This window comes from Siniperca chuatsi, linkage group LG7 (assembly GCF_020085105.1).
Source record: "Siniperca chuatsi isolate FFG_IHB_CAS linkage group LG7, ASM2008510v1, whole genome shotgun sequence".
NCBI lineage: Eukaryota > Metazoa > Chordata > Actinopteri > Centrarchiformes > Sinipercidae > Siniperca > Siniperca chuatsi.
The window spans coordinates 1400542-1413261 of record NC_058048.1 but is presented as its reverse complement, the minus strand read 5'-3'; the positions used below and the strand labels follow the sequence as shown (position 1 = coordinate 1413261).

General features: G+C 39.3%; 1 protein-coding gene across 1 annotated transcript in view; it reads left to right on the top strand.

Moving 5' to 3' along the window:
• LOC122879044 (kinase suppressor of Ras 1-like) overlaps positions 1–10878 on the top strand; it is a 55205-nt gene extending 44327 nt beyond the window's left edge. Inside the window, exons 8-15 of the mRNA XM_044202690.1 lie at positions 124–523; positions 631–827; positions 1673–1767; positions 2819–2954; positions 3083–3214; positions 3448–3583; positions 6412–6545; positions 7170–10878. Of these exons, the coding sequence (XP_044058625.1) occupies positions 124–523; positions 631–827; positions 1673–1767; positions 2819–2954; positions 3083–3214; positions 3448–3583; positions 6412–6545; positions 7170–7257 (1318 nt within the window). The 3' untranslated portion in view covers positions 7258–10878. The remainder of the gene's footprint in view (positions 1–123; positions 524–630; positions 828–1672; positions 1768–2818; positions 2955–3082; positions 3215–3447; positions 3584–6411; positions 6546–7169) is intronic.
• Positions 10879–12720: the final 1842 nt, after the last annotated feature.

Sequence of the window (12720 nt, the reverse complement as noted above, 5' to 3'; positions counted from 1 at the left end):
TTGACACAGACTTCTGGACTCCACTGTAGATCTGGAAAGACACATTAGGGTCCTTACATTGTGCCCTATGAGCTCATGCTGCTAAATATGTACCATTGTATAAACTTTACCATTGTAAAAAATAATGCTTTCCAACTTGAATTTTAGTTTACTCACATTGCTTTTGTTGTTGCACTTCTTTCTAAAGTGCTTTGAATGGAGTTTTACTAAAATCAGTCATTACTTAAACATTCAGTGTCCATGTTCACTTAATTTATTCTGCTATTTGTCTCACAAGGAGGAGGCAGAGGTAGACTACCCAGCTGAGGATGAGGAAGCAACTGACCAGTGTGGCAGAAAAAATAACTTTTCCACTGAGGAGTGTGATGAGGACGGGCTGGAGGACCTGCCTTCTATATGTCGTCGTGGGGCTGCTGGCCGCTGGAGGGGCCCCATCTCTCGTAAGGCCAGCCAGACCAGCGTGTACCTGCAGGAGTGGGACATCCCATATGAGCAGCTGCAGCTGGGAGAGCTTATTGGCAAGGTGAAGATAGACATGTAATGCAGACACACTAAATCTTGGTATAAAAGCATAAAATATCAACATTTGGGTCCAACACAGCAGACACATTTGAGTTTGTGACTGTCCAGGGTCGCTGGGGAAAGGTGCATAAAGGTCGCTGGCACGGTGAGGTGGCTATTCGCCTGCTGGAGATTGACGGCAACAACCAGGATCACCTGAAGCTCTTCAAGAAGGAGGTGATGAACTACAGGCAGACCAGGCACGAGAATGTTGTCCTGTTCATGGGCGCCTGCATGGCTCCTCCCCACCTTGCCATCATCACCAGGTAAAGCTGCATGACTCGTCAGCTGAAAACTGAGATCTCAGCAGTTTCTTATGCCACACCAAGGCTCTGTGGTAAATTTGTTGGCAGTCTTGGCCAACTTGGACCAGTAGTTTCCCCCACTCTGGCTTTGTGCAAAAATTGTCACAATCGCCACTAGGTGGCGATTTTGTTGCAAAATCAGGAAATATGCTAAAAGTCCCCGTGGGCCACTGGGTGTGACTTGTGCTAGGGGGCTTGGACTCTGTTTATAACTGCTTGCAGTTCTAGTTCTTCTTCTTTTTCTCTGCTGACAGTGTTCATGCAGCAAAAAACATAAGTTGAAAAGATGCCAAAATTGGCAGGGTGGTTGCAAACTCCACCCACGGAAAAAATTACACTGATTATCCTCAAGGTGTCGCTGTAACAATCAAGTTTTTGCAATTATATGTCACTATATTTTTCAAAATATGCTAAATCAATTAACATTCATATCTCCACGTCTTCATTCAAATGCTACCGAAATTGACACAGACATTCTCTCGATGGTAGTCATCAAGTGTTTCAAATTGTGTTCAGATCAAACGGTAAGTCTGCAGTGAATTTCAATATCTTGCAGTAATTTGTACTGTATGCAGACCATTGTCTTTTTTGCTCAGTTTTTCATCAAACGTTACCAAAATATTTGATAACACACCTGAAAACAGCAAATCTTGGCATTTTTTGCAATCTGTTTGGAGCCCGATCATACATTTTTATATATTATTTTTTGTATTACATGTGATGTGTTGTTTTGGTGAATATTTATGTTCTGATATTGATTTGTGAATTCAGTTTTAGTAACAATATTGCATGTGTTTTCTCTGCAGTTTCTGTAAAGGTTTGACTCTATACTCTGTTGTAAGAGAAAGAGGTCACATGCTAGACATCAATAAAACCAGACAGATTGCACAGGAGATTGTAAGGTAAGCAACCTGTCAGATGGACAGGATTTTATATATATATATATATATATATATATATATATATATATATATATATATATATATATATATATATATATATATATATATATATATATATATATATATATATATATATATATCTATATATAGATATATATATCTATATATAGATATAGATATCTATATATATCATTTTAATATGATGATTTCTGATCATCTATGAAACTAAATATCTCATAACAAACTGAAGTTCATTAAAGCCTGATATTGTCAGATGATATTAGTTTATCAGAGATATATCAGTAATGGCATGTATTTTGGCTGATAAGTAACAAGAAATTGCAGTAGAGAAATGCCAGGGCTGGAGGTCATTTAGACACAAAGAAAAATGGAGGGGACACAAAGAAGAAAGGAGGGGAGCTGTTGAATGCAGAAAAGTAAGATAATTTATGTTCAATTCAAGCAAGAGTGCCAAGCTTGAAACATGTTGCAATTGAGAATAGTTGCCAGTTCAAGCCTTTTTGTGTTTTTGGTGCCTGTATTTGTGCATATATAAGCATAATAAGTTCTCTCACTTTTCAGCATTCAGTGTGTCCTTTCTTTGAGTTATCACTGACCTGTTTGGGAAGCTTTTTACCACCGTTTTTGTAGATTCCTGAGGTGATTTAGAAACAGTGTCTCCGTCACATGGTTTGTCCACCAGAAAGCGCCGACAAGTTTATTTTAGCTGTCTCACTCAGTACATATGTCGGTACCCACATTTAAGGGATACCTATCAATATGTTTGTTTTTGTTATGTGTTGATGTTAAAAAAACATATATCGGCCAATAAATCTTACACGCTTAAATGATAATATATAGTTATTACTTTATTTAGACAAGAGCATGATGTATCTATACAATAACCTTCATTTCATCATGGTTTGATTCTTTTATTAAAAGAGTCAAATTCATAGGGCCTTTAAATGATATTGAAAATGCCTAGCCTCTGCTACCACTTTATCTTGGTCATAGAAATGTCTTGTGTTCAGCAAATGTTGCTTCTTTTACAGGGAATGGGTTATCTGCATGCCAAAGGCATCATTCACAAGGATCTGAAGTCTAAGAATGTGTTTTATGACACAAACAAGGTGGTCATTACAGACTTTGGCCTGTTTGGGATGTCTGGAGTGGTACAAGAAGGCAGGTAGGAGTGAAATAAATGCTCAAAAAATGGATCTGCACCTCTGGTAAGCCACTGCTGTTGTCTTCAATAGTGTTGTGTGTGTGTGTGTGTGTGTGTGTGTGTGTGTGTGTGTGTGTGTGTGTGTTTAGAAGAAAGAACGTTTTCCGGATACCTCAGGGCTGGATCTACTACCTGGCTCCAGAGATTGTTCGAAAAATGAGCCCAGTGGTTGATGAGGACCAGCTGCCTTTCTCCAAAGCTGCTGACGTTTATGCATTTGGGTATTGATTGATGTTGATTACACTGATACAGCCTGCTCAGGTTAATCAACAAACACTTTATGCTAGATTTTAAAGGTGGAACTGACACTATTATATTTTACATTTTTAAAGCAGAGTTCCTTAACCTTTTTTAACTGTTTTTATTTTTTTTGTCTTTGGTGCTTAGCAATAGACTATGAGGTGGTTTCACTGTCACTACAGTTTTCCTGATCTGATTTTTGTGTTATTTTCAGCACAATCTGGTATGAGCTGCAGGTCGGAGACTGGCCAATCACCAAACAGCCTGTGGAAGCTAAAATCTGGCTAGTGGGCAGCAATGAGGGCATTAAGAAGGTGCTGGCAGACGCCAACCTGGGCAAGGAGGTCACGGTGAGTCTGTTACATAGATCATAGAAGAACATGGCTGTGGCAAGGAGGGACTAAAGGAAGAGAGGGATTAAACCTGGATATGGGTTTACCACTCACTGCCATCTAAGAGCCAGAAAATGTATTTTTATTTTCTAATTTGGTCTGTGGGAAGGGAGACAAGAGACAAGAATCGCTCAGTGTGATAGGCTGAGATAACTGTCAATCAAGCAAACGCTCCAAAACATACTTGTCTGTTAGCCTTAATGTCTGCTTAATAAAACAATAATTCTCAAAATCACTGTCATCATTTTTCATGTTCAGCCGATCTGCTGTACTAAAATACTAATACTAACGTAGCTTCTGCTAGCAATTAATAGGAATTCATCGATTGGAAGTGTACAACTGGAATACTGTCCCTATTATATCATTGGTACCAAATGAAATAGTTTATTCCAGGAAAGTTCTTGAACATTTTTAGAAAAGTATTCAGAAATTATAGATCTGTAAAATAAATGTTGGTGTGCATTTTAACATTTAGTTAATTTTAGTTTACATTTAGTTTCTTGTGCACATATTAGTATTTCCTACTGAATTTATGCTCTTGACTTATTATGAAGTTAGTATAACAACAGACAATTCAAGTTACAGGTTATTGTGTGTACTCCAGTCAGTTAGGGAGGAGCACCCACAGTGTTTGCAGCAAGCTAGCAGCTGTGTTTTGGAATTGAACTTAGGTTTTGGTTATCATCAGAATTTGCAAATTTCTTCCATAACAGAATTATGAATATCAGATGTAGTATTTCTACAGTCAGTCCAGTCCTTCCTCCATTGTCCATAAGCAATTTGTAGACCACCTGACTCTCAACAACCTCCATAATACATTTCAATCACGTTTCTGCGCTAACCACAGTACTGAAACACCTCTTCTCTAGGCAATTACTTATCTTAGTGTTAAGAGCGACAGTGGTGAATTTATATCTTGACATTATTAGATTTGAATGCAGTATTTAATACCATTGATCATAACATCTTAATTGAAAGGCTTGACAAGTGGGTAGGACTTTCTGGTTCGATCCCGGCTTCCCCCAGCCCACGTGTCGAAGTGTCCTTAGGCAAGAAACTGAACGAGGGCTGTGCCTTTGGTGTGTGAATGATTAGTTACTTTGATGAGCAGTTCTGGCATCGGTGAATGTGATATGTATTTAAAGCACTCTGAGTAGTCAGAAAGACTAGGAAGGCGCTATATAAGTACAGTCCATTTACCATTTTACTTGACTGGTTCGCATCCTATTTGAAGGGACGACAATTTTCTGTGTCTCTTGGGAACTTTGTCTCTAAGAATGTTGACATTGTATGAGGAGTCCCTCAACAGGGCTCCAGGGTGCAACCAAAAATCTGTCAAGTGCGACTGAACATTTTCACTGGTCACAAATAATGTATAAAAATATTTTTTAACAAACACCAACTGTGTGTGCAGTGGTGATGCACGGATCAGCTCTGAAGTGATCCGAATCCGCATGTACATAGGCCTATAAATCATCCCCATGCCACTCACTCGAACAAATTATTTTCTCAGATTTAGCGAGCCGCACCGGCATGGACATTTCACTACACCTCTACCAGTCCCTGTAGGCTATATTGCTGTTGAAATTATGATGAGCAGCGCAAGCTTTCCAGGTGATTTCTTTAGCCTATTGTGTGTTGTATTGACGTATGAGTTTTCTTCAACGATTTACTTTAATAAGAGAGGCTGCCGTCAGTCATATTAAACGTTTCTAGGCACGCAGAAATGTCACAGCAAATATTGTGGGACATTTAAGCAGCACAACTAAAAACCGTAGTTATAGACTTGACTGGACAGAGGAAACTCTCCAGAGAAAACAGAATTAAACTTTTAGCTTCTGAAACACATTTTTAAATAGCTCTGATGGAGCTCAGGATTTATCAGGAGGACGGCTGCTTTACTCCAAACAATTTCACTGTGTGAACCTGGACTGTTTGCGTGACCTTTTGGATGTGTGGAAGAACACAGAACATTAATTAACATTAGATCCTGACCAATCGTGTCAGCGTGTCGGGATATAACTGCAGTCCACGCATCACTACTGGGAACAGTGCTTTTGCTAACGGCACATCAACATTCCGAATTAAAACTTTTAAAAAGCACAATGTCTCCAAGAAACACATCAACAACAGACAACAGTCTTGGCCATGTGTCATCTTTGATTCCAACCAATCAACTCTTTTTTTTTTAGCACTAGCTTTTTCCACTTTAGTATTCAGCTTTTTGTTGTCAGCACTAGCGTGGTCAAACCTTAAGTAAAGTCTGAGCAACATTATAATAAGAAAACAAGCCAGAATACAATAGGCCTGATTACTGATTACTGGGCCATTGTGGAAACTATTAGGTCAGTTTCAGGTGAAACTAGCTAGAGTAATCGACAGCTACTCAGGTAGACTCCTTCCTGAGGGCAGGGCTTATGTAATACAGAGTAGCTTAAATTTCTGAGTTCCCGGTCCATTTTTTCACAATTGAGAATGACTTCCCGATGGGAGCCGAAACGTCTTGATACTGAAAACAGTGTCCAGATGACTACGACTGAAACCTTTTCTATCATAGAACTCTCCTGGACAAATGAGGGACTACACCGTATTATAATAAGAACTAGAGCTTCAGATACTTTTGCATAATATTCATCATTTACATCAAAATTAAGGTGTATGCCTGCTGGTGATGCAAACAGTCATAGTTGAGTTGTAAGCTCGTAAACAGCCAACATATTGATCAATGAAAACCACAGTTGAAGCATCCTGTTTCATGTATTCCTGTCCTCATTCCATCCCAATAGGAGATCCTGTCTGCCTGCTGGTCTTCCAAGGCAGACAACAGGCCGACTTTCACCCAGCTGGCAGGCATGCTGGAGAGACTCCCCAAACTGAACCGCAGGCTGTCTCACCCTGGACACTTCTGGAAGACAACTGAGTATGTATCATAGAAAGAAAAGGTGTATTCGTGATCCAGGGTGAACCAGCCAACAACACCATTCACACCATCATTCAAAAAGAAGTACATCATTTTATTTAGTCGATAAACGTCTGCCAAAATCTAAATTTTCATGTCATGTAAGCAGAAATGAGATGGAGCTAAAAGGAATCAATACACCATCTATCAAATGGAAAATGTTAATAGTAAATAGGATTTTATAAAGGAATGTGAATATGAAGCTGTCCTGCTGAGTATCAACTAATATAAATGACCTTTTCCAATGTGACTGCTATTTTGTATTTTGACGAAAGATCTAGTAAGACTCACTATTTGCTGTACCTAAGATGGGTATTGTTGTTGCGCCCTCTACACTTCATTCATCTTTTTTCCAGACACTTTAATAGTGTTTCTAGCTTCAGCTCTCTTTCTTTCTCCTGTTTTTGTGATTTCCTCTCCTCTGGGTGCTGACTGATCCACCTCTGCCTGTTCCTGTTGTGCCTGGTCTCCCTTCATACATTCTACATTCACGTCTATGCCTCTGTTTACCTTTCTCTTTATTGTGCACACTTGTTTTCCAACATTTGATTTCTGTCTCCTCACTCTGTTTTTCTCCTGGTGAAGGCCATGGGATCATCATCACTGCCTGAGAGATCACTGCCATCAGGGCCTACATGCACACTGTCCATACATGTACAAATACACCAGCTGAGGTGCTCTTTAAAACTGAAACTTTATTTGGATTTCTCTTTATATTGAATTGAGCAAATATTGAAAATAGTATTTAAAAGAAGAGGTTTTTTTTTTTGGAGTTCTCATCTGGAGTGGAATATCTAGCCTATTATCACCTGGTAACCCTAACCCTGTGTGTGAGTGAGTTTATATGTTTGTGTGTGCTGGACACACTTTGTATTTTGAAATAACATTTCATTGGTGTTGACATGTGATCTATATGTGGTATTGATAAGCATTCTTGTTATCTTGATTCTGCCCACATTGTGATCAAATTTCAATATGCAAGTTCAGTAGGCAGAGCTTGTGGGCTGGTGTGTGTGTGTCAGTTCAAGGAAAGTCATGTGGGAAACTCTTAAAGGATACCACTTTTCAGTACTCTTTCTAAGTAGGCTAATGGAACTTAAAATGTAAGAAAAAGTGCAAGACACATCGCCATTGAATGAGCATTAACTGATGCCCATATGACACACCAGATGCATCAGACAGACAGAAACCGTAGTTGAGATAGGCTACAGTAGCCAGGATGTGCTGATCCAGGGAGGGATGTGATAAAATTGCTGCTTTAAAACAAAGGGTGCAGGTTTATAATACAGTGGAGAAGCTTGATAGCAGAAGTGCTACCTCGGCTACCACCGTCGGTCAGGTCATTTTATTTTATCAGTTTTATTTATATAGCCCAATATCACAAATCACAAATTTGCCTCAGGGGCCTTTAAAGGTGACAAGTGACCCTTGTCTTGCACTTTGTAATGGTCCCTCGAGCGCCTCCTGTAGCAATGCTGCATATGGACTCTTCTAATTTTTCCTTTGCAGAGGAAAGACTCATCTATAACTTTGACTGACAGCTTGAGATGCCTTCTGCGTGAATTTACACCTGTATTAACATGAGTTTCCCAGATCCTGATATACAGACTACATGTTAATACCAGGTATAAATGAGGTCTAAAACCAGTGTCTGAATTGGGCTAGTTCTCTGCAACAGAGAACTCTTTACCTTAACTTACCTTTAAGCCAATTCCCACTATTTAATTAGAATTGTTGTTTTTATAAAATCCAAATTCAAATTTACTTTACTGTATTTAGTACAGTATTGCCAAAGCAGGTTGTAAAAGGCTGCCCCGCTGTCTTTACACGCTGGTTCTATTTTTGCCAAAGCAGCTCTGAAACATGAAATGCATTTGGGAATGTATATAAAAACCTGAATTTATTGGCAATTCATTTAAATGTATTATTAATTATGCATTTAATTTGTTTCTGACTTCCATCACATACACAACAAAACTAGTTTTTAGAGAGAGAGACGGAGAAAAGCAAACAAGGGAGGGAGGGAGACGACCCGTTAAACCTTCGTTCAGTCTCCTCCTGCTCTCTGTGATCACCTATACTGTGTTTAATGCAGCCGAAATCACAATGAAGTTGTTCTCATTTACATACTTTTCTGTTTCTGTTGTCAGACAACGGAACGAGTATGAAATTTGATCGCAGCTGATAAATACTATGTTGACCAGCAGTCATTACCGAGCTGCAGATAAAATCATTATTTTATGGTCATGACATCGTCAGACAAAATAAACAAACAGGTTAATGACAGCAGCTGTGCTTTGAGATCAGCTTTTATTGGTTATTATGTTGAAAATGAGCAAAGCAATTTGTTTGCCATGGTGGATGCAATACGCTGCCAGAACACACACTCCACTTCTGAAACATTTTTAGTGGACATTGAAACTGCAGCGGAGCTGTGACTGAGCCGAGGCTGAGCCAGAGAACAGCCGGATGCTATATATATTCTGGTCAGGTATCAGTCAAAGCCCAGTCAGCTGTTAAGACAATGACATTAATGTCATAATAGCTGCTATTGAAACATCATATCTTTTGTCTTTGCTAACCAGCCTGAAATGTAAAAACTGAGAATGGAGACAGTTTCCCTTTGTTAAGCTGTGTGCCAACACATCTCCTTTCTTTCTAACCAAGCTGTTGAAGCTCTCTATGAATGTAAATCTTTATATCTATGTATATGTTAGTAGACAGAGTGCCTTATTATTGTTTGATTCATCCTCATAGCTGGAAGGCTGCTGATTTCAGATGAATTATTGGAGGACTAAAACAACATTTATTCCAAGGTTGCCAACACAAAGTTTACATTTAAAGGATTGCTTCACCCAAATTGCAAAAATACATTATATTTTCATTCTCAGAGACAGATATCTCCAAACCTGGACAATTAAATCCAATATCTGCATGTAGAGATACCATAAGAAGTAATGAGAAAATATGTTGTAATTTGGGTGAACTGAACCTTTGAAAAGTGTACTCCCCCAAAATGGGAATAAACAATACCTTACTTTATTTTGATTGCCATGGTGTAAACAATTCTATTTGTAGGGTTGCCACTGCGCTCTGACCAACTGGTACCTTATCCTAGATGCATGTACATGTATCCATATAAAGAAGAGAGGGTCGCACTCAGAAATATAGGTTACCTAATCATCTGTCAGGCAATTAAGTAAACTTACTGAATAATATATTTCTGAGTGTGACCCTGTCTTCTATATATATAGTATAACCACTTGGCGATTTGTTAATCTTTAACAGGGGGGATGGCCCAATGTGAAGCGCCACTACGAGACAAAGCACAGAGCATCTTTTGAGCAGGTTAACAAGGGGGACAGATTTTGGCCATTTTGCTAACAAGGGGGATGGCATTCCCCCTCGTCCCCCCTCAAATTGCCTACTGGGTATTACCATCCACATCGACCCCTGCACTTAAGAAAATTAGTTTACGTATCAGATGACCTCTTGTGGGCTCCTAACCGCAATGGTGAGATATTGCTTTACGCTGTACTGTAAAAATACTTGACATGGTGCATAAAATGCATTAAAGTCAGGCATTTATGAAAAGCTGGTCTAAAATTACTATATGTTGGGGCAGCTTTGGCTTTGTGTTGCTGTAACAAATAGATAGAACTGTCACATGACATCCTGTTTCAATCAATCAGACATCATTGATGGATCAAATCCACTGAGTGATACCGCCAACACTGAGATTTAATGAGATCTACAAGTGTACTGTCTATTTGTTCAGTCTTACTTTGACTTGTGGCAGAACAATGAGCCGGAGTACAACACCGGAAATAATGGTTTCACTAAAATATAAAGAAACTTGTGATATTGCCACAGGTATCTCTCTCTCGCTCTCGCTCTCTCTCTCTCTCTCTCTCTCTGTGTGTGTTTCCTCAGGCAGGAGTTTGTACGCTCACTGAATGTGTCTGAATGTAATGGGCTTCACCAGAACAGTGGAACCTAATCAAACATCATCAAACAATGACCTCATGCATACATGTATATACAGTGCTGGAGGTTGTATTTAATATACAGTGTTTGTGTTTGTACAAGGGTTTCAATTTTAGCATTTTAACATGGTACAGTCATATTTATGTATAGATTTCAGACACTGTAAACTGTTGTTGATGGATTGGTGTTTTGTTGTTTTTTCTTGGGTGGGAGGGTTAATTTGTAGAGTATTTTTGTACAGGATCAGTTGATACATTGCAAGCTTCTGGTCTGAACAATTGAATATATTAAAGATGATCTCCAGTGACTCAGTGTGCTCCTTTTGTAATAGAATCAGTGTTATGTATCAGAAATTATACAAATCATGATAATACAACTAAATGTGCAGTCCATGTGGATACAATATTATAATGTACAAAATAGCTATACAAGCAGGTTGTAAAGACCACTTACATCGGAGTCAGTAACAAGATCAGATTATGCAGATCAAATTATGCATTAAGAAGATGACAGATGTATTTAAGAACAGGAGCTGTGCAGTTCATATTTCAAGCCCAATAAATTCAGACCTGTTTTGAGAATCATTACATGCAGAACTTTTTTCAAATAAAATTTAACTCAACCCAAAAGCTAAATGCTAATGGTACATGTCTGCAGGATCCATCATTTCCACGCGTTTCATTCATTGTCTAAGTAGAAAGCCCTGTAATGCATTCTGGTAGCATAATGTTGCATTTTGAGAGACAGCGCGTCACATTGGCCACTCCTCATTTGCATAAAGTTGAATCTAGGCTACTTTATGTTAATCAGGGGCATCCAATGCAACTCACCACCTCTGGAAAAATTCAAGAAAAACATTTAAACTAACCATTGTCGATCTAAAATTAAGACAGAATCAGCAACTGCATGGCTTATTTCTCACCTAAAATGTTTTCAGAAACACATTTTGGTGAACTCAGGGCTTAATTTGTGCCGGATCCTGCCGGAACAGGATTGGGACCTCCCAGATTGTGACCCGCACCTATTTGATTGGATCCGGCACCTCCTTTGTCACTATCAAAATCTGTAAATATATTTTGTGTAATAGTTAATGTTATCTGTTCTGTCATTCTTTTATTTCCCATTGAAGTTACCCATAAATCACTTGTTTGCCTATTTTGGATGCATTTTAAATCAGATTTTTAAAAAGAGAGAGGGAGGTGAGGGGCTCAAATCAGCGTGTGAGTTTTGTGCACATCGCCTGAGCTAATGTTACTGTGATTTGAATTAGGATACCCTCAGCAACAAAGAGGAAACTGGTAAAATGTCAAAAAGACCTAATCAGGCCTGGGTCATTTCAGCAGATCAATAGGGTGGCGATAATAGCACTGTGTGCTGGCAAGTGGTATAATGCTTTTTGGTGTCTAAATATTTTGGCATATGATTACTGTAAGCCCCACAACTAATATATTGGATTTACATTCATCAGGCCAAAAAAAAGAAGAGAAAATATTGAACTGGGAACTTGAATTGAGTGAACTGTGACTTTGGGTAGGGAGTACTGAACTAGGACTTGAACTTGAATTATACTGGGGATGGGTATGTGTTTCCTTGGCTGTGCTTTGGTCCACAGGTGTGGTGAATCCTGGAATCAAGGCTCCCCTGTCGAGAGGCAGAGGTGATAAAGGAGGGAGTCAGACGCCACAAGGCACGCTGCAAGGTACCAACTGCACCGGGGACAGGGACGCTACTTGAGATCGAACTGCTGCTGTACAGAACCCTGGACTTGCTGCCTCTTACGCTTAAGCGCAATGAGATAACTTCTGTTATGAATTGGCGTTATATAAATAAAACTGAATTGAATTGAAATACGCATGAGCGAGTTGAAATTGACATTAAGCTGTTGGCTGATCGCCTTTCTCTCTCTTCTCTCCAGCCGGCCCGCCTGCTCTACTTGACTGACAGCAGTCCCCTCACAAGTGGCTGGAGCTTAGGCGGACTTCTGGAAACCACTGATCTTTGCCTGCATTCAAGCCATGCCACGCCATTCACCGCCCGGCTCGATGCAGGTAATGGAGGCTGGCGCCCAGACTGCATTGAGCGTGACGTAGGCTACAACTGACTGTAGACTGTAGTAAGGCAACTGTTCTTAACTAACACAGGAAAAACA